The sequence below is a fragment of the Pteropus medius genome, unplaced genomic scaffold (assembly GCF_902729225.1).
Source record: "Pteropus medius unplaced genomic scaffold, Ma_sr-lr_union100, whole genome shotgun sequence".
NCBI classification, from domain to species: domain Eukaryota; kingdom Metazoa; phylum Chordata; class Mammalia; order Chiroptera; family Pteropodidae; genus Pteropus; species Pteropus medius.
The window spans coordinates 24,538,629-24,564,201 of record NW_024344378.1 but is presented as its reverse complement, the minus strand read 5'-3'; the positions used below and the strand labels follow the sequence as shown (position 1 = coordinate 24,564,201).

General features: G+C 33.8%; 1 protein-coding gene and 2 pseudogenes across 2 annotated transcripts in view; 1 reads left to right on the top strand and 2 right to left on the bottom strand.

Moving 5' to 3' along the window:
- Window positions 1-11,315, top strand: part of HELLS (helicase, lymphoid specific) — a 32,851-nt gene extending 21,536 nt beyond the window's left edge. For both annotated transcript variants that reach the window (XM_039871695.1, XM_039871694.1), the window contains exons 15-22: window positions 10-148; window positions 1,266-1,349; window positions 1,427-1,546; window positions 3,008-3,124; window positions 3,434-3,593; window positions 5,724-5,820; window positions 5,905-5,981; window positions 9,932-11,315. In XM_039871695.1, coding sequence (XP_039727629.1) covers window positions 10-148; window positions 1,266-1,349; window positions 1,427-1,546; window positions 3,008-3,124; window positions 3,434-3,593; window positions 5,724-5,820; window positions 5,905-5,981; window positions 9,932-10,026 — 889 coding nt within the window. In that variant the 3' untranslated portion in view covers window positions 10,027-11,315. The remainder of the gene's footprint in view (window positions 1-9; window positions 149-1,265; window positions 1,350-1,426; window positions 1,547-3,007; window positions 3,125-3,433; window positions 3,594-5,723; window positions 5,821-5,904; window positions 5,982-9,931) is intronic.
- On the bottom strand, window positions 4,780-4,898 carry LOC120609978 (uncharacterized; annotated as a pseudogene).
- A 5,868-nt stretch (window positions 11,316-17,183) lies between the features above and the next one.
- On the bottom strand, window positions 17,184-17,302 carry LOC120609959 (uncharacterized; annotated as a pseudogene).
- Between the last annotated feature and the right edge of the window lie 8,271 nt (window positions 17,303-25,573).

Genomic DNA, 25,573 nt, shown 5'->3' with positions numbered 1-25,573 from the left:
TTTCGGTAGAGCTGTTGTGGAAGTGAATATTCCTTTAGAATCTGAAGTTGATCTGAAGCTGCAGAATATAATGATGCTACTTCGTAAGTGCTGTAATCATCCATATTTGATTGAGTACCCTATAGACCCGGTCACTCAGGAGTTTAAGGTAAATACCATTTAATAATGCACAGTTCTGGTTTCTCTGCCTTTTCATACTGTGGAAAGTATCATTTTTTATATTGGAAATTAATTTTTTTATAGTAATGCAGTTGATTTCCACTCCGTTTTACTCATTTTCTATTTTAGAGACACCTTTAATTGTCAAACTTTTCAGTATTCCTTTTTTAATTAATATTCAGCCAATCTGGCTGCTCATTGTTTAAATCTCAACAAATAGCCACAAAAAGAACCAAAAAGTTGATGAATTGCGTGCTTTCAAATGAAATGAAATTGCTTTCTTAGGCAGTTGATGGAAAGATAGCATAGTATTAAAGAAATCTGTTTTCAGTAACCCTATTTCTTACTAGTTTACAGCAGGGTGCTGGCTCCTGTAAACACTGACATTTTGGCCCAGTATAATTGCTTAGGAGATGGTGTCCTGTGGACTGTAGGCCATTTAGCAGCATCCCTAGCCTCTAGCCACTAGATGCCAGTAGTATCTCCCTCTCCTAGTTGTGACAACCTAAAATGTCTCCAGACACTGCCAAATACATGCTGAGGGTGGAGGGCAGAATTGCTCATTTGAGAACAACTGCTCTACAGTTTTTTATTTGAGTAAGGAAGAAGATAATCTCTGATGAGATAATTGATATTCAGAAGGTGAGAAGTTTCTTAATCTTCAATACTAGGTTACTTCTAAGCCCTATGTTTTTTTAAATTTCTGGTGAGAATTCTAGCAGTAATTTTCATGCATATTTTGTTGAAAGTATACTTAGCTATAAAGAATAAACCTTGTCATATATTAAGTAAGTTTGACCTTATTCTCTTATACAAAGCTTTGAGAGAGAGGGGTGGGGAGGATAGATAAAGGTTATACTTAAACTGAAAAAAATTTTTTGCAAGATCTTGGGTTTTAAATTCTGTAGTATGTCTATCCTAAAGGAAGAATTATCTTGTGATAAAAAAGATAAAATATATAACAAGGACAATTACAAATATTTTAAAATTTTATAGGGATTTATTTGTCATTGAAAATTGAACTGTTCACGTGGTTTTTATTTTGACAAAACCAATTATTGCTGATTATCATGACTTTTCTGGTTTTTTCTTTGCCCACTTTTAAGGTTGATGAAGAATTGGTAACAAATTCTGGGAAATTCTTAATATTGGATCGAATGCTGCCAAAACTAAAAACCAGAGGTCACAAGGTGGTACTTTTGGTTGGACTTTACATTGTTTATTATTTATTAATCAGTCTAGATACTAAGATATATTTAAATTTCAGGTGCTTCTTTTTTCACAAATGACAAGAATGTTGGACATTTTGATGGATTACTGCCACTTTAGAAATTTCAACTTTAGCAGGCTTGATGGATCCATGTCTTATTCAGAGAGAGAAAAAAATGTAAGACTACTTAATGTCATACCTACCAAGTTATTTTTTGTGATTCCTATCTTGATTTATGAAGTCATATTCAAAATAGACCCACAAGTTGATAGATACAAAAGACCAAAAACACTATAGCAGGATCAAAAACATAGGCATCATGATTTAATCTTTCTGTTTCTCTAATATAGTATGACTTCTGGCACACCCTTCCTTAAAAATACCCTACTTAACCAACACTATAACTATATTAGGATAACAGGAATTTTTTCCTCCATTTTGGCTATTCCCTCCATTCCTAGCATTTTACTATGAAAATTTCAGTAATGTCAGTTGAAAGAATTTTACAGTAACCACCTGTAAATCCACTTGGAACCTGCCATTAAAACTTTATTATTCCTTTTTATCACATACTTGTGGTAGAACATCAATCCATTACTGTATCCATTCAACATTACACCCTCTTTTGGTACACTGCAAAATAAATACAGATATTCCCTTCTTTCTAATTATTTCAACATATTTTATCTCTGGAGTAAGTAATATTTACATATCCTGAAGGGAATAAAATGTACATTTGCTGAGTTTTGATGCATGCTGATGAAGTTAAGACCTTAATAAAATAGATGCTAAGATAATAAATGAAGTTAACATGAGCAGATGTTTTATTGTTTTGTAGATCTGAATGATTGATTTGCTCTCCCTTGAATATTCCTTTAATAGTTGTAATTAAAAATAATTCCTCTCCTTAATCCTTTTGGTTAAAGCTCTCTCCCTCTCCCTGTCTCTCACATGCATGTGCAGCTTATTACAGGAAAAGGATACAAATTAAAATCAGCAAAGAGAAAAGTTAACATAGGTGAAGTCCAGGAGAACCTAGGTGTGAGCTTCTAGAGACTCAGCAGACAGTACTTAATTCTCCCAGCAACAATTTATAACAACTGATGTAAAGTAAACCAGGGAAATTCACCAGAACCTTGGTGTACAGGGTTTTTATTGAGGGTCAGTCAAGTAGGTATAGAGCCCCCCCTGTGTGACTGTGCTGAGCTGTTCAGTCTCAAGCCCTGTCTGAAGGTCAAATTGGTACAGCTTGTTGCAGGGCCCCTGGTTTTTGTTTTTGTTTTTTTTGCTACAATAAGCAATAGGCATGCTTATGATTTTTTGTTTTCTGGGAGGTGAGTCTTTGGCAGTTTTATCTCTTTCCAGTAAATTGGTCTTTTTCAACTTTTATGGCTTCTGGAGTTTTCAGTATTTATTTACCCCACATCAAAAGTCCTGTGAATACTTGAAGAACTCATACCCAGTTTGAAGAATACTGGCTTATTATATCTATAAACTTGGCACACCACTGTTCTCCCCCTTCCTTTCCTGGTAAACTCATGGCTATATGGCTGTTCTACGTGCAGCACTATATCCACATTTCAGGCAGGAACAGTTTGTTTCTTAATTTCCTGTGTTCACATATTTTTTTGCTTTTAGATGCACAGCTTCAACACAAATCCAGATGTATTTATCTTCTTAGTGAGTACACGAGCTGGTGGCCTGGGCATTAATTTGACTGCAGCAGATACAGTTATAATTTATGATAGTGATTGGGTAAGTTGCAAGTTTAGCAATATGCTGATTATCTTTTCATTCTGAATTTTTAATCTTCTATTATACACTTTGCAGTTTTGTTTATCTATTTTGTAAAGCTATCCATATTAAGTCATTTCTTTATTAAGTGTCACATTCGTTAAGACTTGAACATGTTCTATCAATGAAGCCTTTCTAGAAGTCTAAATTGAGTTAAGACACTATTAAAAGTTTTCAGTTAGATCATGCATGTTGATTTTATCCATATAGTGAGTTTAAATAATTTTAACCTTATATTGTTAAATGTTATTTTTCTTTTTAACTTTTAAGAATCCACAGTCTGACCTTCAGGCCCAGGATAGATGTCATAGAATTGGTCAGACAAAGCCAGTTGTTGTATATCGTCTTGTTACAGCAAACACTATTGATCAGAAAATTGTGGAAAGAGCAGCTGCTAAAAGAAAACTGGAAAAGTTGATCATCCACAAAAGTAAATAACATTTTCTAGTACATTTTTGCTTCCATTATCTATTGTATGTTGTGAATTTTTGTTTTTTGTTATTTTCTTTATAAAATAAATTAGTGCAGGATTTGATAAATAGGCAGTAGAGCTGTAAAGACCTAAGTTGGTGACCACAGACATAAAAGAGGAACATTAGAGAGCCTCTAGAAGAGGAACAAAGGAGCAGAGAAAAGTATCAAGGATATTTTTAAAGTGCCACATTCTAAATATGTCACAGGGTTTTGACATGATAATGCTTATTCTTGATAAGAGATTTGCCTGCCAAAAGATTAAGAAAACTTCCAAGCCTCCTCTTCCAAGTTCTTTATATTAAATACTGGAATGTTAAAGGTATATCGAAGTAGTAGTGCTATAAAAAAAGCTACTTACTTTGTGAATCACTATTTAAAAAAATATTTTACTCCAGAATGCCCTTTTCATACTTATGATCACAGTATTTCAAAAAGTGTTTTTTAATCTAGAAAAGATTCTGAGGAGTATCGAAGGTGAAGTGGATGAGGCTTTGGCATTTTATGTTCTATTCACTGAGATTCCTTGGAGAAGTTCTACTTTTATTAAATATTAAATTATATTTGGATAAATGACTTGGTGGCTACCTTCAGAAAAGCTGAAAATCATCTATATAAGTTGTGAAGCCTAGAGAAATGGGAACATAATGTTGAAAATCACTATCAATTTATTTTCTGCTACTTTTCTACTTGTAGGTATAGTGAGCCTAACTTTGTTGATAGGTTCTGCGACTTTAAGCAAAATGACGTATAATAAAACCAGTTTTTCCATAAACTGATAAAAACAAATTAAGATCCTATGGCATCTCATTGATGTTATAATAAGATGGTATTATTCAAGGACCTGCTGTACTTTCTCCAGGGTATCTGATTTTGAGAGAAATGCGAATTAGGTTTTGGACACCTTTAATTCGACTTGATGGAACATTCACATTGTAGAAAATTTTTATTGTAGTAAAGAAGAACTTTAATAAAATTTTGTGCAAATTAAAAAAATTTCACCTGTGCTGCTTTAGTAGTTTAATAGAAATACATTTTGTTCATTGAATATAATTTATTTACTTTTTAAGATGAGGCAACCCTTTTTTGACCTCACAGATTGCGAGGACCTTGTCAGCTTACAATCTCTTATATTTTATTTTTTACACCTACAGTACCAGGTCTTCCTAGGAGGTCTCCCATCCAAGTACTAACCAGGCCTGACCCTGCTCAGCTTCTGAGATCAGATGGGATCGAACTTGTTCAGGGTAGCATGGCCATAGACAAATATAATTTAAATTAAGGAAAGTTTATAGTTTTATTTTCCCAAGTTCTATTTTCAATATTTTGAGAGATTAATATTTCAAAGAACAATGTGAAAGGAATTTTTAAAATATTGATAGTGATTTCCTGGGGTGTGACATACATATATATCCAAATTTTAAGTGTACATCTTGATGAATTTTGACATACGCATACATCTGTGTAACAATTCTTTATATCAAAATAACAGACATTTCCATTGCCAAGGAAGTTAGTTGCCTTATGCATCTCTTCCAGTCATTTCCCATGCTTCCTTGTCCCTCACTAGAAAGCAACTACTATGATTTCTGTCCATGGTTTTTGTTTAACTTCATACATGGACTCATTTGTATGTTTTTATTTTTTTGTCGAGCTACTTTTGTTCATTATTTTGAGATTCATCTACATTGTGTGTATTAGAAGTTTGGTGTTTTAATAACTGCTGAGTACTTTATTCATCTTCTGTTTGATGTTTGGATAGTTTACAAATTTTGATTCTTATGAACAAGTTGCTCTTGTACAGGAGTTTGTGGACATATGCATTTATTTGTTCTGGATCTTAGGATAGGTATATCTTTTCCTATAGGAAACTATCAGACTTTTCCCAGGTGGCTATACCATTTTACACTGTTACCAGCAAAATATGGGAGTTTTGGTTGCCTTTCTTCTTTACCAACACTTGGTTTTATCTGTTTTTTTTTTTTTCTTCTTTTTCTTTTTTAATGTAAGAAACTCTGATTGGCTTGTAATGTATTTTGGTTTTGAAAGTAATTTTGAATATTTTGAATTTCTTGAAAATTTTTTCTAGATCATTTCAAAGGTGGTCAGTCTGGATTAAATCCATCTAAGAACTTCTTGGACCCTAAAGAATTAATGGAATTATTAAAATCTAGGGATTATGAAAGGTAAGATTTTTTTTTTTTTAATTTTAGAAAAGTGTAGTTCATAGCATTGATTTATCATAGAAGTAAATGTTTTCTTTTCTATAGGGAAATAAAAGGATCAAGAGAGAAGGTCATTAGTGATGAAGATCTAGAGTTGTTGTTAGATCGGAGTGATCTCATTGGTAAGCATCTCTCAGGCTTTATTTTTTTATGGAAACTTTGAAACATGCACATAAATAAGAGAATAATATAATCTACCTCTGAATAATTCATTCAGCTGTAATAGTTGACAACATCTAGCCGGTCTTGTTTTGTTACCATTCTAGTTTGTCAGAATCTTAAAATTATGACGTTTTACCCATAACTTTCTCATGCATCTTTTTCCAAGAACATGTTTTCAAACATAGCCACTGTGTCATTATTACATTAAAGAGAAGTGGCACTAATAACCAGTACATATCCAGAGTTCCCCAGTTGTCTCACATCTTTTTAGTTTGAATCAGCATCCAAATTTCGTTGTTAACGTTACTTCTATAACATCCCCCCCGCCCATTTTTTCATGCCATTTGTTGGAGAAACCTGTTATTTGTCCTAGAAAATGGCCTATATTGGAGAATGAGCTGATTTTTTTTTTTTTTTTTGCCCTCTCCCCTCCTTTGTGTTGTCCTTTGTCTTATTCCTCAGTGTACTTACTTATTGTGAAGTGGTAAATAGCTCTGTAGGCTATTAATTATATCCAGGTTCATATCTTAGGACTACCAGTACTTCGTTCTCTTCTATTTGTCTGTCTTTCTTCTGCTGCTGCTTTTTTTTTTTTGGCATCCCTGGATGGGCCTGAACCAACAACCTTTTCGGTTGTTCTCCTATTTTAAATCATACCAGGAGGCACATAATATCTGGGTTTCTTATTTTTAGTGAGCTAAGATTGATCAGCAGATTCAGGTTGGTCCTTAATATAGTAATTTCCTGTCCGCCTTTTATTTAACCTCTGATGGTTTTAGCATCCATTGATGAATGTTTTGAATCATTATTTCCTTAAGGAGTGCAAAATGGTGGTTTTCTTGTTCTACCATTCCTTTATTAACTAAATTCCTTTATTTATTTAGAACTTTTCCTTATAAACTCTTTGGCTACTCTGAGATATACAGGTGAAGCAAGATAAATTGCTTTTATTTATCAATTTTTAGAATAATGAATTTTATGCCTACAATGTTGACCATAAATTATTTTGAAAATATAATATTAAAAAAATTTCTTAATTATTTTATAACATATTATGGTACCTATACTATTATTTATGTGTATTACAATTTTATTAGTTGTAAATTTTAGTTGGAAATACTATATAATGGTCAGCTACTGGCTATCTTTTCTGAATTTTATGTTCAGCAATATTATATTAGCATCTTGATATTAGTGATGATAGGAACATTTAATAATACCATGGAAATAGGAAAAAAAAACAAAACTGCAAACCAGACCTCTTTTTTCTGGGGTGGTAGTGGAAGAGCTAATTGTTAAACATTTACTAGCACACACTAGCTGTAGTGTCATGATATCATCTACTTAGTTTGAAATATCTTTTTAAACTTGTGGCTTTTGTCTTGTTAGTGAGTTGAAAATTTTTTACATATTCTAGATACCAGTCTTTTATAGATATGTTTTGCAAATATTTTCTCCCAGTCTGTGGCTTATTTTTGTACTTTCTTGGTATCTTTTGAAGGGCAAAAGGCTTTAATTTTGATGAACTGCAGTTTACCTTTTTTTTTTTTAGTTGTTATCTCTAGTGATTTTAGTGTTGTATCTAAGTAATCTTTGCTGAACCCAAGGTCACAATGTTCTTTTAAGAGTTTTATAGTTTTAGCTCTTATATCGAGTTAATTTTTGTGTAAAGTATGAGATAAAGGTCTAAATTCAGCTCTTTCGATTGTTGTTATCCAACTGTCTGGGCACCATTTGTTGAAAGAATGTTCATTTCCCATCGAATTGCCTTAGCGCGCCTTTGTTGAAAATATTGATTATAAATGTAAGGGTTTATGTCTTTACTGTCAATTCTTTCCCATTGACCTTTGTCAAACTTTTGCCAGTAACATACTGTCTTACTTATTGTAGCTGTGTGGAGAGTTTTGAAATTGGGAAGAGTGAATTCTGCAAATTAGTTTTAGCTATTCTGGGATCCTTGTATGTTCATATGCATTTTAATATTCAAATAGTGCATGCAAAAATATGAGAAAAATAAAGCATAGGCCAAATCTTAAATATATTATCAAATAAAAATCAACAGTATAGAAGGTATGCGAGGATAGTATAATGTTTGAAAATATCAATTCACATTTACTCAAAGTAGAACTAGATACTGAAAACCCACTTGATATACCATCATAATCACCCTCATAATGCTTAAACTAGACATAGAGAAAGATATTCTTAATCCGATAAAATGCATACACTGAGGAAACTACTACTAAACCAAAAACTTTCGAGAATAACGGCTCACTCCCACTGTACAATGCTGTACATTGTACAGTGTACACAGAAGTTCTAACTAATGCTGTGAAATAATAAAAGTAGGTTAAAGGAATAATAGTAAGAGTTTCAAATTGCTTATATTTGCAGATGGTGTAATTGTCTCCATAGAAAGTCCAAGGGAATTGAGAAGTCTTTCTCAAAATTCAAGAAGATTGCTTATAAATTAATACTATGTGTATAAGCAATAATTGTTTAGAAAATATAACAGCTATAAAACTATAACATCCTGAAGATTAAATAAACAATTTTTTTAAAGTCTTATGGAGAAAATTATGAAACATTGAAGGACAGTAACAGAAGGATTGAATAAATGTACAGATCTAACCAAATTTATGCATATAAATGTTTAGTATTAAAAATAAGTCAGTATTCCCCAAATTATATTGTTTATATTAATCTTCTGATTAGAATCCCAATATGACTTTTTAAAGAAATATGACAGGCTATTTTTAAAATTTATATGGAAGAGTAAAGAGTCAAGAGCCAAGATAATTTTGAAGAACAACAAAATAGTTCACACCAGGTATTAAGTCTTTAATTAGTCATAATAATCAAGACTGTTGAATGAGCATATGATAAGATAAATTAACCAATGATATGGCAAATCTAGAAAGTAAGCCAAACTTCTATAGAAAATCAATAAATGACAGAAATGGCATTTCCAACCAGTAAGGAGAAATTCTTCTTATTCAATATGTGATTCTGGGACAATATGTAATTAACAGAAAAACACTTTATATACCGTATTCAAGAACAGATTCTAGATGAATTAAGTCTTACATAGTCAGAAGGAAAATACTGAAATTAAAAAAAACTTTTAAAAAATAGGAAAATTTATGTGTGACTTGAAGATGCAAAAAATTCTTAAGGTAACAAAACTCACAAACTAAATGAATAAATTGATTTTGTACAATAATTTAAAGACTTCTGTAAAAATAGACAATACCATAAATAGATAAGGGAGAACTCACAAATATTTGCAGCACATAACAGGAAGTGTTTATCATACATAAATAATAAATCAACAAGAAAAATGGACAATATATGAGCAGATGATTATGAGGAGAGAAAGAAATGACTAGTGAACATACAAAGATGTTTCCACCTCCCTAGAAATCACAGTAATGCAAAATAAAACCACTGGAGATTTCATTCCACAGCTGTCACAATGACAAAAGTGTAAAAGAGCACATATCACCAATGAAAGTGTGTATAAAGATAAATTTTCAGCTTTTAAACTAACCATGATTGGGCTTTTTTTTCTTCTTCTTTTTTTTTTTTTTAAACATCTCTGAGAACACAATTCAAATGGGTATTCTTTTTATTTCTCTGTATCTGTATATCTTAAATTCAACAGAAATGATTTTGATTAGGAAACTGACGTTTCCTAATCAAACAGGAGGCCAGTTCTAGTTATGATGAGAATAATATTCTTTATTTTTTTGCTGTTAATGATTAAGGAATAAAGGGGCCCATTTTCGTGTGGGCTTTAAAATTTTTGATAGATGACTCACTTCTCAATATATTGGATATCTTAAGGTTCCTCTTTAGGTTTGTACACTTTTCAAAAAAATAAATACTTGTTTTAATATTTTTCTCTTAGATCAAATGAATGCCTCAGGACCAATAAAAGAGAAGATGGGGATTTTCAAGATATTAGAAAATTCTGAAGATTCCAGTCCTGAATGTTTGTTTTAAATTGGAGCTAAAGATTGTCTTTTAAAAATTCTCATTTACATCTACAGATTTACCTGTATTGGTGTTAAAATCCATATTGTCCACTTTACTTTTTGATTATATCAGTTTACATGATGTAACATCACATAATAGGTTGTAATTTTCTGAGCCTTATTAAGAACAAAGAAGTATTCATATTTAGATTTTCAGTTAAATTTTCAGATTCAGTAGTGCTCTTGGGTTCAGCCTGATGTGTACTTAACCACTGCCAGATTTATACAGTCTTCCTGTGGAAGTTTAATGTCTTTTCCCTCATTTCCCCTCTTTAGCAGTACATTTCATGGGTTTTTGGTACTTCATTTATGGAGTAGGCTTTTGATGGGGGAAAGATTGATATTATGCTTACTGTTTAAATAAGAAATTGTTTGATTTTAGGGTCTATTTCTATAAAATTTACCAAATAAATGTTCATTATAAGATGATCTCATCAAATTATTTTTCAGAAAAGAATGTCTCAGGTGAAATAATAGCAAAAGTCTTGACTGGCACTATGATTCAACATTATTTATCTTACTTGGTTTCATTTATTAATACTATACACATGCCATATAAAGATTTCAACTGCATTTTGGGTTACTGCAGAGAAGACTCTGGAAGAAACTGTAGGGTCTTGACAAAGGGCTGGAAACTGGAAGCGACAGTATATCATGCAAAGTAAGAGATAGGAAACCCTTAAAATTTATAGTAGAGGAGTAAATAGTATCAGAGGAAAGAAAACAAGACCTAAGAATATAAGTAATACAAAATTCATAATAGAGGAGCATAAAATGGCAACAATTTGTGCCCTATTAAATACATCAGGCTATGAGGAAGAGAAATCCCGAATCCTTCCTGAACCATACGTTCTATGTATAGGCTGTTTATCTCATGGAAAAATGTTATTCTTGCCGCCATGTATATTCAAATGTAGATCAGATTATCTGCAATTTAGGATGGTAGAATGAGGACTTGTAAGAAAAAATAAAATTTTGTGAGAATATCCAGTCAAAGAAAAAAACAGACTACAGAGCAAGTTTGTTTGTTTTTTAAGTGGAAATGTTTTACCGATCAGTCATGCTTACCATTGTAACCGTAGTTGGTTTATTAGTAGTTATACTGTTTTCTTCTAAGTCTTTTCTCTCTCATGTTCTCCCAAATAATACATTCATGATGGGTTAACTTCTGTCTTCACATCTCTAATACCTCCTCCTTTTGTACCTTGCTCTCTGTTTGCAATGAGATAATAAAAACAATCAGAAAATAACTTGAAAGTTGCCAGCACTGCATCTCTGTAACTCTACCAGTGTCTGCCCAGGTATCCTCCTCCTCTCTTATTATTGCGGATATGTTCTGTCCTAGCTAGAAGCAACAGAAAAACACCTCATTTCTTTTTTTTATAGCAAACCCCTTGAAAAGTTGTCTGTGTTCACTTTTTTGTTTCTCTTCAGTTTTTCCCCCTGAACCCATCCCAGATGTGTTTTCATCTCTATTGCTCCCTAAGAACTTGTTATTAAGATTTCCAGTGACCTCTATGACCTCATTTTACTTGATCTTTCAGCAGCATTTCGTAGTTTAATCTTTTCCTCTAAACAATTTCTTTAGTTTGCTAGGTTTCTATCTGGCAAATACATTTTTCTGGGTTTTCTATCTACTTCTCTCTGTTTTCTCTGCTGTTTTCTTATGTCTTTGACTCCTAAACATTAGAATGTCCCAAGCAGGGCTTAAGGCTCCTGTTACGGTGTTTTCTCATTGCTTTAAGCACAAGATATGAGGTAATGACTTAACTTTTATCTCTAGCCAGAATCTCCTGAACTCAAATCCAACTGCCTACTTGACATTTTTACTTGGTTGCCTAATAACTCAAATTATCCCAAATCTTAACTTACGAACTTGTAGGTCTCCGGCCTATTGAGACTGTTAACACCCATGCATTTAGTTTTAGCTTCCAAAATCTTGTGTTCTCTCTTTTCTCGTTCTGGGGGTTTAATGCTTCTTTATTTCATCATTTTATTGTTATTTTAGTTTCCAGATTTTAGTAAGTGGCAGAGGGGAACAGATGTTCTCATTCCATGATATTGAAACAAATGCTCCCTGCTTCATCTTATATAAAAAAGTATTCTTAAACCAGACCTTGTCTTCCGTCACTTCATTAAATCACCATGAAAAATATTTATTACATTGAGTCATTCTTCCATATCATTAGGCAGTTCCTGAATGTGTTGAGAGGTATAGTGATGGTGGTTCTTGAACATTTCCAAGCAAATATGTTTGATGGAATCTCACTCATGTCTTAGCAATTATATATGATCTTTTTAGTTTGAGCAGTTTGAAGTAATACTTCTTAAGAAGACTGAAAAGCACTGATGTTTATATTCAAAACATTAAATAAGTGCTTTTGTTGGTTTAAATTCCATACTCTTTCAACGAATTATTTTGGTTTTGAGCTTCTTAAGTTTATACTGCTTATGATTCTGTTTGCTTTATTGGCCAGTACATTTCCACAAGTAACACTATGTTTTTAATATTTCACCATCAATTATGGTTATAAAAATTAAGTTCAAGGAATCTGATAAAAACAAAATTATCTCTTTTGGTCTTCATTTCTTTAGAGTCACTTTATCTCTTGGTTTACAACTACATTCAGAGAAGATTCAGCTTCTTGTCAATCTAGTAATTCTTTGTCTTTTCATTATATACATTTTATACCCCCAATTTAGCTAATGTTTAAACAGTTAATTTTTAAAAGAATTATGGAAGCAAATATTTACATTTTTGCAGAATTACTATATTTTTTAAACTTAAAATTGGCAACTAAGCTTAAAATAGATTGTGTTGTAATATCCCATTGTGCAGGACCAGGACACGAGTTTGACAACAGTACCAAGTAATTGACAGCCACACACAATAAAAACAGTCCTAAGTCTTAATTGGTATCAATATAATTTGAAAGTATGAGCAGTAAATAAATTACAGGTAGCTGTACTTGATTGTAAAATGGTTGTCATTCATGTGATCTCAAATATGCTCTTATAAATTTTGTTTAGATTTGATTGAAATGAATACACTTAAAAACAAATTTCTAAGCTATGTCCACAGTTTGAGAAATGTAACCGTAAGGATTAATTTGTCCATAATTTTTCCTAAAAGTCATGTCTCTGGGTCTTTTATTTCTTCCCGAGTCTTAGTTTGAGATCTCTCTACATCCTTCACTGACTTGCCGAAATAGCCACCTGAAGACCTCTTTGATAATGGGGAGATTATGTGAGCTGTTCCTGTAAAGTATTTTAGAATGTTTATAAAATAATGTATGAATGCCTCTCAGTACCCAATTAAGGTGGTCAGATAAAGGTTTCATTCTTTTAGCTTTAAAAGTTGTTTAAGGAAATACAAGAATAGCATAGTCATTACAGAAACACGGAGAATTTCTCTTTTTTACTGAGGTAAAACATACTGAAGAGAGCACAGAAGTTTTAAGTGCTGTTTGTTGTATGCATGGGTATCCACTAGAAGTGCCACCCGGATAACCGTGTTTCTATTATTTCTGAAGGCTCTGTGTGCCTTAAGTAACTACTCCAAGGTAATCACTCATAACCTTTATCACTGTAGATTTGTCCCACACAGAAGAATCTATGACAAATACGTGAATTAGTGAGGGTTGGGAATTGTTAAAAGTAGCATTTCTCTTGGTACAGATAAGTGGTAAGGGAATCTTGTGAGAGCAGATCAATTACATGTTTATCTTGTTTTTTCCTTTTATTCTCTATGTTTATTACTGGACTTTCCAATAAGGATTATTGGGGTGGCTGCTGACGCCCAAGTTTATTTCTCTGGGTACTTGAAAGCTATGAGTTGAATCCTATCCTAATGTTTTATCGAAATGAGATCTCTGACATGACTTGTGCTGGAGAACAAGGGACAGACTCATTGGGGAGCATGGGGTTGCATGCAGGAAGCTTTCCTTGATTTACCTCACCACGAAGGTTATGCCTTTTCTCCATCTTTCATCGAATCCTCTTTGTGCTTCTACTAGAGTGCAAGAGAAGTAATAGCTGGCACAAGACAGGTTTAATTTTTTCATGGGAGGGATTATAAAGTTTAAGGTCTGCATAATCATGAGATTGAGCACTTAATCTTTTTATTTATCTGTCTTGTTCACTACATAACATTGGAAACGTGAAACAGGAATAAAGTTAAAAAGAAGTACCAAGTGAACACATTGGTTAAAGTACTCAGTGTCATAGAATTAAAGAAAAATGAAAGGCCTCATAGTTTATCAAGTACTAAACAAAAGAGGAAAATCACCTGGGTTCACTGTCTAGATAGGAACATCAAAGGCAAAGAGAATCTAAAACTAGATCACCTACAAAGGAACAAAGATCAGCTAGACAACAGATGTCTTACTTTAATAAGCAAGTAAAATAAGCAAGTTTTCAGGCGAGGAAACAGTAAAAGTAGATATTTTAAGGCATACAAGTTTTGTTATTTAAAAGGAAGTAAAATGACTGACCCAGCCCTGCGAAGTATGTTGGAAACAGCCTAACAGAATCCACGTTTTCTGACGTGGCTCTTTTAGTACCCGACTGAGGATCTCCCTAATTCAGTACTTCAGACCGTAGGCAATTCTTAATAAGCAGCAGTGCTATTGGCAAAGCAGTGTTATGATAGCCAAGAACCACATGGAGAAGTGGAGGAGTAGGAAGCCAGCAGCTGATGTCACTGAACAGGCAGCCTACACTTTCAGAATTAAGTCTGATGTTATCCAGAACTGAGGGAAGCTTTTGAACCACTTGCCTTAGTTGAACAGACTCTAATCACTTTAGTTATATTATGTATTTCTCTAATTAGGAATAAATCTTTTCTGGCTGTCAGAGAAAGGTACTTTGTGATTTCCTCATGTTTTTGTAAATTTTGTTCTGTAATACAATGTAGCTGGCTCTAGTAATTATAAACTGCAAAATGAAGGAAATAACTACCTCAAGGATATGGTGCGTTTAAATAGGATCTTGCACGAAAGGACATACATTAAATTCAATAATCTCAAAGATACGGACAAATGATACAGCATACATAAAACACTTCATGCAGTCTGCCAGTTGATATTTAATAAATAACAGGTACCATTATAACTACTACTGCATATTAGCAATTTAAATAATGATCATTAATAAACCACCAAAGAAATGGTGCTTAAGTAGAAGAACCAAAATCCAAACAATCTTTCTTTCTGTTGTGCCATTATGCCTCGCAAAATACCAAATAGAAATCTCCATTCTTTGGACAAAGGCATTGTCTGATTATTTCTCTGGAGGGGATAATGATCCTCTTTTTGCCCAAGTTAAACTCCGTTCATTTCTACTGTGAACATGTAGCTGCGATTCTGAGACATTCTCCTGGCTTGCAGAACTTGAAAAATTTGGCTTAGGCACATTATGGAGAGCAATGCTCTTGTTCAGAGTGAGGAGACCTTTCTAAAAGCTTTTAACAATTGATCTGGAAATTTAGGGGGGAAAAATACAAAGCAATTTTTTAGTTTTTGCATATGAGAAAATATCAGACTTGAAATGAGAAGACCTGGATTTCAGTTACTGCTCTGTGCAGTGTACCAACGTGGGTAAGGTAACCTATGTAAAACTATTTCCTCAAAACAATGGGGCTGATATTTACTGGCCCGCTTAGTTTACAGTTTTCTTTTGCAGACCAAATAGGTTAGAGCATGTGATAAGGCACTCCAAATTAGTATATAGCTTCAGGGGATGAGCAGACCATCTTTTATGATAACCAGAATCCGGTTGAAAGGAAAGGAGGCTATTCTGTATATGCCAATGAAGGATCCAGCAGGAAGTCAAACCTTTCTTTTGGGGGCATATCTATAATGGAAAAATGAAGTTTTAATTTCAGACTATAGCCCAAATTATAATTCTTCATAGGTCTCACATGTCAGTATCTCTTTTCTTGGTTTTGTAGAGATAGAAACTCTGCAGATCATAGAAATGTAAATCACAAGACGCAATGTAGTTTTGTGATTAAGAGTATAACTCTAGAATTGTATCTGGGATCAAATCCTTGTTCTGTTCCAAGGAAATCACTTAACCTCTCTGAGCCTCAGTTTCCTTATCTGTAAAAGGTGGAAACAGTAGTAATCCTCAGATTGCTGTGAGGATTAAATAATATTATGTGCAAAAAAGCTGTATAGAACCTATCACATAAGAACCTCAAATATTGCTATAAAATATGTATTACAATAGATTTGAAATTTGCTCTAACCAAATATCAGAGGCAGAAAGGAAAAGGAAGTTAATGTGTCTGGAACAGTAGAGGGCACATCTTCTCAAATTGTGATACGGAGTCCACAAAATCTTTTCGGGGAGAATGGAGATCAAAACTATTTCTATGGTAGTACCATGACATTATTTGTCTTTTTCACATTCTCTCACAAATGCAGAGTGGAGTTTTCCAGAGGCTACATAATATGTGATGACATTGCTGTGATGGCTAATGGAATGTGTGCTTGTATATTTTAAGTTTTCAGTGTTAATTTCTAATATGTTAATACTGATCAAAATAGCCCTCATTAAAAGACAAAAAAGTTCTTTGGAGTCTTCAGTAATTTTTAAGAATGTGAAGGGGTCCAGAGATCAAAAAGTTTGAAAACTGCTGGTATGTGAGATGTGCTGTCTCTGTAATGTTCCATGCTGTTGTTTACTCTTCACTTCCTACTATGTTTTAAAGATCTGTCTGTATTGCTCTACATACAGCAGGAGTTCTATATTGATCCACCACATTTACTTATTCTTATTCACTAAATGCTATCAGATGGCTTTTCAGAATGGCCATATAATTTTACACCCCACCAGCAGTACTGAACACCTGTTTCTCCACATGCTTACCAATACCTTAGTTACCTCTTTAATTTTTGCCATTCTAATTGTCATAAAGTGGCATTTTGTTTAAATTTTGCATTTCTCCCATTTCATTTTTTTCATCTCTATTTTTCTTATACCGTCTTGCCAGAATTCTGCTTATAATATTAATTTTTCCAAGAATCGGCTTCCAGTTTTGTTAAACTCTCTCTTTACCATATGTCATTGATTCTTGCTTTCTTATTTATTTATTTACCTATTTATTTATTATTTTTTAAAAACCTACAGCACCTGGTATTCCTAGGTGGTCTCCCATCCAAGTATTAACCAGGCCCGCCCCTGCTCAGCTTCCAAGATCAGACGAGATCAGGCGTGTTCAGGGTGGCATGACCGTTAGACTCTTGCTTTCACCTTTAAATTTTTTTTGTCTTGTTTCTCTGTTTGATCTAAAATAAGCAACATCTTGAATATTTATTTTTCAATGTTTATTGTTTTATAATAAAATATTTAATGATGTAATTTTTGTCTCTAAACACTGTTTTAGCTAGAGCTTATAAATTTTGACCAGTAGTGTTTTCACTGTAATTTAATTTTGTGTTCTTACTGCTTTCATGATTTCCTCTTTAACCCAGTTGTTTCTTAGTTACATATTTAGTGTAGGTATATGAACTTTTTAAAGTTGCCTTTATTATAGCTTTCTCCCTGTATTGCATTATAGTCAGAAAACATGATTTGCATGATGTTAACTTTTTAGAATATACCGATGCTGGCTTTGTGGCCTAGTACATGGTTAATTTTGTGAATGTTTCCATTTGAACTTGAAAAAATATTTTCTGATTGTTGAGGGTAAATTTCTCTATAATATGTTCCTATTTAATAAATATTATGGAAATCTAAATATTCGCTTATTTTTTGACTGCTTGATCTGCTTGATTATTTTCTGAGAAGTATATGTTAAAATTGCTGTTGTGGATTGAATAATTTCAGCTTGGGCTTGATATATTTTGGAACTATATTGTTGTATATATATTCCTTTTGCCAATATGTCTGTAGGAAAGCTTTTCATCTGAATTGTTTTGCTAGTTATTAATATTGCTGCATTAGCATTTTTTCACTTCATATTTGTTTGGTATACTATTCCATGCTTTTATGCTAATCTTTCTGAATTCTTTCATGTAATGTAATGCCTCTGCTAGTAAGTGTATTGCTAGATCTTGTTTCTACAATGTAATCTAGAACTTGCCTTTTGATTTCTGGGATTGGATTGAAAAACTCTTCCAGAAGTCAGCAGGCAAGATTAAGAAATAGAATATATATATAAAAAAAGTTTAAGAGATATGATGGATGGAGTTAAAATTACTAACATCCAGATAATAGTTTCAGAAGTAAAAAGAAAAAAACAGGACAAAATATTTGAAAAAAAGAATGAAGATACATTTCAAAGAATTAAAGGACAGTAAATAATCCTAGAATGTAAGGGCTCAAGAGTACAAAATGCAAGACAAGGAAGAACTCCAAACCACATACATTATGGTGAAATTCAATAATAGCGAAGGTAAAGAAAATTCTAACAATTTCCAGAGAGCAAAAGCAGATCACCTACAAAGGAATGAGAATCAGATTGACATTAGACTTTTAAAAACTGGGTTTGAGAGGGTAATGGAATAATATTTTAAAGGAAAATAGCTTTAATTTAGAATGTTATATCCAGATAAGTTGTTGAATGTTAGAACAAAAGCATATTCTCATGCATTTAAAGCCTCAGAATGTTTGCCACCCACTGACCCACGTGGAAAACAATCTATGTCAAAGTTCTCATGAGAAGCAACAAACCTAGAAGATGCTGAAAGAGATAGGAGAAATAAGGATGATAATATACAATAGTAAAATTGCAATATTAAGATCAAGACAGCAATGAGCACCTGAACCATCACAGCACACTCCACCATCTCCCTTAAAAGCCAGGGACAGTGAGACTTGGTGTCTCATTGTCAGTGAGTTCTACCAGGAAGCTCTTTAAGATCTTCCACAATTGCCACAAGTACACATCCCTGGCAGGATGCAGGTCTTCCACCTATAGTAGCTCCTGATGCAGAAGGCCCTGCAGCTGCTACCGTAGCCAATTGGACCACAGCACAACGTGGAGAAAACTGAGCTGGATTCTGTCTAGAATCACTCTTGTTACAGGTAACTGGGCCAGACCAACCCTGCAGAGGATTGACTGGACAGCCTAAAGCATTTAAGAACTCACATACCCTCCACCCTTTCCTTGGCATTTTCTTTCCCCTACTTAAACTTTTCCCTCTGTGGCCTCAGAAGGCCCACCCAATCCTCTGTGCACTCTATTCTCTCAGCCGGGAATGATCGTTCTCTCATTGCCTATGTGGGGTTAGAACCCAGGGCAAGGCCTGGCCAGGATTAGGGGCCCAGTGCTCCATGCATGTATGTGGGAAGAATAAATGAATGAGCAAATTTATGAAGGAAGGAGAGAATGCCATCACTTGTGATCTCTAGAGAGTCACACGTACAATGTTTTGCTGACTCAGCAGGTGCTTAAAACCCTTGTCAATGTAGAATGGAGGTGTGATGAAATTTAAAATGTTGAAAAAATATTAATAGCAATGGGCCATGTAACATTAATTAAATTTCACCATTTTTAAAATTAAAAATTATTGGGGTGACCTTGATCAACAAAATGGAGTAAGTTTCAAGTGTACAGTTCAACAGTGTGTTGTATATATATTGCACTGTGTGTTCACCATCCATAATTAGATTTCTTTCCATCACCAAACATTTGACCTCTTTCACCCTTACCTACCTCCCTGCTCTCCTTTTCCCCCTGGTAACCACTAGTCCACTGTTTATGTCAATGAGTCTCTGTCATTTTTGTTGCTTTTAGATTTATATCCCACATATGAGTGATATCATATGGTTTTCAACTTTTTCTGTCTGACTTACTTCGCTTGACATTATCTCAAAATCCATTCATGCTTTTGCAAATGATAGTATTCCATCTTTTCTTATAGCTGAGTAATATTCCATTGTATGTATGTACCACATCTTCTTTATCCAATCATCTATCACAGGACACTTTGGTTGTTTCCACATCCTGGCCACTGTGAATAATGTCGCTATGAACATTGAGGTGCATATATCTTGCAGATAAATGTTTTCAGTTTTTTTGGGGTGAATACCCAGAAGAGGGATTGCTGGGTCATATGGTATTTCAATTCTTAGTTTTTTAAGGAACTGCTATACTGTTTCCCTTAGTACCAATTGTACCAATTTGCAGTCCCACCAGCAGTGTATGAGGGTTCCTTCCCCGCCCCATTTATGAAGGAAGGAGAGAATGCCATCACTTGTGATCTCTCCAACACTTGTTATTACTTTTCCTGTTGATGATAGCCATTCTAACATGTGTAAGATGACATTTCATTGTGGTTTTGATTTGCGTTTCCCTAATAGCTAGTGAAGTCGAGCATCTTTTCATATGTCTGTTGGCCATTTTGTATGTCTTCTTGGGAAAAGCGACTGTTCAGGACCTCTGCCCATTTTTTAATTGGATTGTTTTTCTGTTGTTATTGAGTTGTATGAGTTCTTTGTATATTTTGGATATTAGGCCTTTATCAGAGGCATTGTTTGTGAATACATTCTCCCATTTGGATGGTTGCCTCTTTGCCTTGTTGATGGGTTTTTTGGCTGTGCAGATGTTTTTTAGTTTGATATAGTCCCATTCATTTATTTTTGCTTTTATTTCTCTTGCCTTTGAGGTCAAATTCAAAAAACCCTCTTTAAATCAAAGGTCTATGAGTTTAGTACTTATGTTTTCTACTATGCAATTTATTATTTCAGGTCTTATATTTAGATCCTTGATCTATTTGTAGTTAAAACTGGTGTTTCGTGATAGACAATAGTCTAGTTTCATTCTTTTGCAGGTGGCTTTTCACTTTTCCGAGCACCATTTATTGAAGAGTCTTTCTTTTCTCATTGTATATTTTTGGCTCCGTCATCAAAAATTATTTGCCCATATAAATATGGCTTTACTTCTGGACTCTTGATTCTGTTCCACTGGTCTGTGTGTCTGTTTTTCTGCAAATACCGTACTATTTTGATTATTCTCGCTTTGTAGTATAATTTGAAGTCAGGCAGAGTGATGCCTCCAGCCTTGTTCTTTTTTCTCAGGATGGCTTTGGCAATTCGGGGTCATTTGTGCTTCCATATAAATCTGATGATTTTTTGTTCTATTTCTTTAAAAAATCCCAATGGGATTTTGATGAGAATTGCATTAAATCTGTATAATGCTTTAGGCAATAAGGTCATTTTAACTATGTTGATTCCTCCAATTCAAGAACATGGGATTTCTTTCCATTTCTTTGTGTCTTCTTGAATTTCTTTTAATAGTGTCTTATAGTTTTCATTATATAGGTCTTTCACATGTTTCATTAGATTTATTCCTAGGTATTTTATTCTTTTTGTTGCAATTGCAAAAGGAATTATTTTTTTATTTCTTTTTTTCTGAAAATTCATTCTTAGAGTATAGGAACACTATGGATTTTTGAGCATTGATTTTTGTATCCTGAAACTTTACTGTATGTGTTTATTATTTCTAGTAGTATACTCAGAGTCTTTAGGGTTTTCTATATAGAGAATCATGTCATCTGGAAATAGTCACAGTTTGACTTTTTAATTTCCTATTTGGATGCCTTTGGTTTCTTTCTCTTGCCTGATTGCACTTGCTAGGACTTCCAAAATTATATTGAATAATAGTGGTAATTGTCTTGTCCCTAATCTTAGAGGAAAGGTTTTTAGTTTTTTACTGTTAAGTATAATGTTTGCTGAGAGTTAATCATATATGGCCTTTATTATGTTGAGGTACTTTCCTTCTATACCTATTTTATTAAGTGTTTTAATCATAAATGGATGCTGTATCTTGTCAAAGGCTTTTCTGTATCTATTGATATGATCATATGGTTCTTATTCTTTATTTTGTTTATGTGGCGTATCACATTAATTGATTTGCATATGTTGAACCATCCCTGTGCCCCTGGGATGAAGCCACTTGATTGTGGCATATAATCTTTTTAATGTGTTGTATTCAATTTGCTAGTATCTTACTTAGGATTTTTGTGTCTGTGTTCATGAGAGATATAGGCCTGTAGTTTTCTTTTTCATGTTATCTTTACCAGGTTTTGGTATAATGCTAATGCTGGCTTCATAAAATGATTTAGGAAGTATTGCCTCTTCTTCAGTTTTTTGGAAGAGTTTGGGAAGAATAGGTATTAAATCTTCTCTGAATGTTTGGTAGAATTCACTGGTGAAGCCATCTGGTCCTGGACTTTTACTTCTTGGAAGGTTTTTGATGATTGTTTCAATTTCTGTACTGCTGATTGGTCTATTTAGATTTTCCAGTTCTTGGTTCAGTCTAAGAAGGTTGTATATTTCTAAGAACTTGTCCATTTCTTCTATGTTATTAAATTTGATGTTATATACTTTTTCATAATATTTTTGTATAATCCTTTGTTTTTGGTGATATCTGTCATAACTTCTTTTTCATTCCTGATTTTGTTTATTTCTGTCTTTTCTCTTTTTTCTTTAGTGAATCAAGCCAGGGGGTGTCAATTTTATTAACCTTCTCAAAGAACCAGCTTTGTTGCATTTATTTTTTCTACTGTCTTTTTGTTCTCAATTTCATTTAATTCTGCTCTAATTTTGATTATTTCTTTCCTTCTGCTGACTTTGGGCTTCATTTGTTCTTCTTTTTTTAGTTTTGTAAAGATGTGTTAGGTTCTTTGGGCTCGTTCTTGTTTTTGGAGGTTGGCTTGTAATGATATGAACTTTCTTCTTATTACCAGTTTTGCCGTGTCCCAAAAGTTTTGATATGTTGTACTTTCATTCTCATCCATTTCTATATATCTCTTGATCTCTCTTTTTATTTCTTCTCTGACCCAGTCATTCCTCAGTAGCATGTTATTTAATCTCCATGTATTTGTGGATCTTCCTGCTTTCTTTTTACAGTTGATCTCCAGCTTCAAAGCATTATGATCAGAGAATGTGGTTGGTATGATTTCAACCCTCATATTTATTGAGGCTATGTCTGTGTCCCAGTATGTAGCCAATCCTGGAGAATTTTCCATGTGCACTAGAGAAGAATGTATAAGCAGCTGTTTTGGGATGAAAGGCTCTGTAAATGTCAATTATGTCCAGTTGGACTAATGTGTCATTTAAGGATGTTATTTCCTTTTTCAGTGGGGTATTGGTCCCCAACTATGACAGTGTTTTGGTCTCTTTCTCCCTTTAGTTCTGTTAGTAATTGATTTATATATTTTGGGGCTCCCTGATTGAGAGCATAAATATTAATAAGTGTTACGTCTTCTTGATGTGTGGTTCGTTTTATCATTATGAGGTATTCATCAGTATCTCTCTTTACCTTTTTTATCTTGAAGTCTATTTCATCAAATATAAGTACAGTTACACTCACTTTTCTCTGGTTGCCATTTGCTTGGAATATTGTTTTCTACCCTTTCACCGTGAGTCTATATTCATCCTGGAAGCTGAGATGTGTCTCTTGCAGATAAGCATATGGTCGAGTTTTGTTTTTTGATCCATTATGCAACTCTGTGCCTTTTTATTGGTGAGTTCAGTCCATTTATATTTAGAGCGATTATTGAAATATGAGGTTTTCCCAAAACCATTTTATCTTTTGCTTTCTGGTAGCTTGGTGTTTCCATTGTATCTTTGTCCTTTTATTTCTGTTATTTTAATTTGGTGGCGTTTTATGGATTTTCCCTCTGGTCTCTCTTGTTTTATGTTATGTATCTCAGTTCTGGATTTTTGGTGTGTGGTTACCATTAAGATTATGTAATGGAAAGTGTATATATATTCATACACACATACACACACACACACACACACACACACACATACACACACACACACACACAATGGTCCATTTTCTTCTGCATGCGCCTTGCCGCCATTCCCCTTTGTGAATTTGGATCTTTACTTCTTCCCCTTTTCTGTTTCTGTTGTCTCAGATTTTCCTTATGTATGCTGAACATTCATTTCTAACTTGTAGTAGCAATCATCTTTTTAATGTTTATACTCATGATACCTTTTTTTTCAATAAGGGTTGCACTATCCTGTCTGCCTGTTGGTCATCTTACTCATATTTATATACTTTTTGTCCTTTTGTCTCAGGTCAAATGTCCCCCTTCAGTATTTCCTGTAATACAGGCCTTGTAGCAGAGAATTCTCTCAACTTTTGTATGTCTATAAAGGTCTTTATTTCTCTTTTATAATATCTTTGCTGGATATATTATTCTGGTTATTCCTTTTACTTCATAGTTTGAATATTTGGTTCTGCTCCTTTTTTGCTTGTAAGGTTTGTGCTGAGATGTCTGAAGATAGTCTAATGGGTTTTCCTTTATAGGTTACTGTATTCTTTCCCCTGGCTGCCTTGATAATTCTTTCTTTGCCATTAATTTTTGACAATTTTAATATAATGTGTCTTGGAGAAGGCCTTTTTGGGTTGAGATAATTGGTTTTTTTGCTTCTTGAATTCAAAGATCTAGCTCATTCCTTAAATTTTGGGAATTCTTGTCAACTATTTGTTTGAATCTGCTCTCTGTTCCCTTCTCCTTTTCTTCTTCTGGTATACCCATTATTCTTATGTTGTTTTTCCTGATGGTATCACATAGTTCTTGTATAGTTCTTTCATTTTTTCCATTCTCAGGTCTCTCTTCTGCCTTCTGAGTCACTTCCAGAAATCTATCTTTGATATCACTGATTCTTTCCTCCATCTGGTCAGCTCTATTTCCTAAGCTTGCTATTTCATTCTTCAAATGTGTTCTTTATCTCCAGAAGTGCTATTTGGTTCTTTTTTAGAGTTTCAATCTCCTTGCTAAAAAACTCATTTTGTTGGTCTATTTTGATTCTGTTTTCTTGGAATTGTCAATCAAATTTTTCTGCATCTCATCTAGTCTTTCCAGAAGTGCAATCCTGAATTCTCTGTCATTTAAATCGCATATTTCTAAGTCTCTAAGCTTATTTTCTGGATATTTTTATCTTGCTTTCTGAACTGCCTTGTCACCTTTGTTGTTCATGGTGTTTGATGAACTATATTTCTGCCTGGGTATTAATGGGAGTGTACTCGGCTTTTTTTTTCTTCCAAAAAGATTTATCATATAGAAGTCTCCGTTTATAAGAAGGGGTTTTTCTTTTGATTTCCAGTAGGTGGCATCTAAGCCTCATGGATTTCTGCTTTGAAGTTAAAAATGGTTTTTTCCCCTCTGTGTAATATAGTGCATATTCATCCGGCAATCAGATCCCCTTGGTCCCAGTGCCTGTCTGTGCTACCTGTTGTGGTTTATGTTTCAGTACCAAATTTCCCTGGGGTTTTACGGTGCTAAGTCTGGGAGGATATGGGGTGGGAGGAGAGCACGCTCTGAGGTGGTAGGGGCACATAATGTTAGGCTTTGTGTCTCAGACTCCTGCTTGCCAACAGTGACTGCTAAGATACAGCCTCTGTCCCTCCACACTTAGTTCTCACTCTGCTTTCTGCCCTGATCCCTGGGCTCCCCTGCATGGAACATGCTGATCCCTCAGGCAGAGTTCTTGGAACCGGCCAGGCCGTAATTTCTCCCCTCCCCATTCTTCTGCAGGGAGCTCCA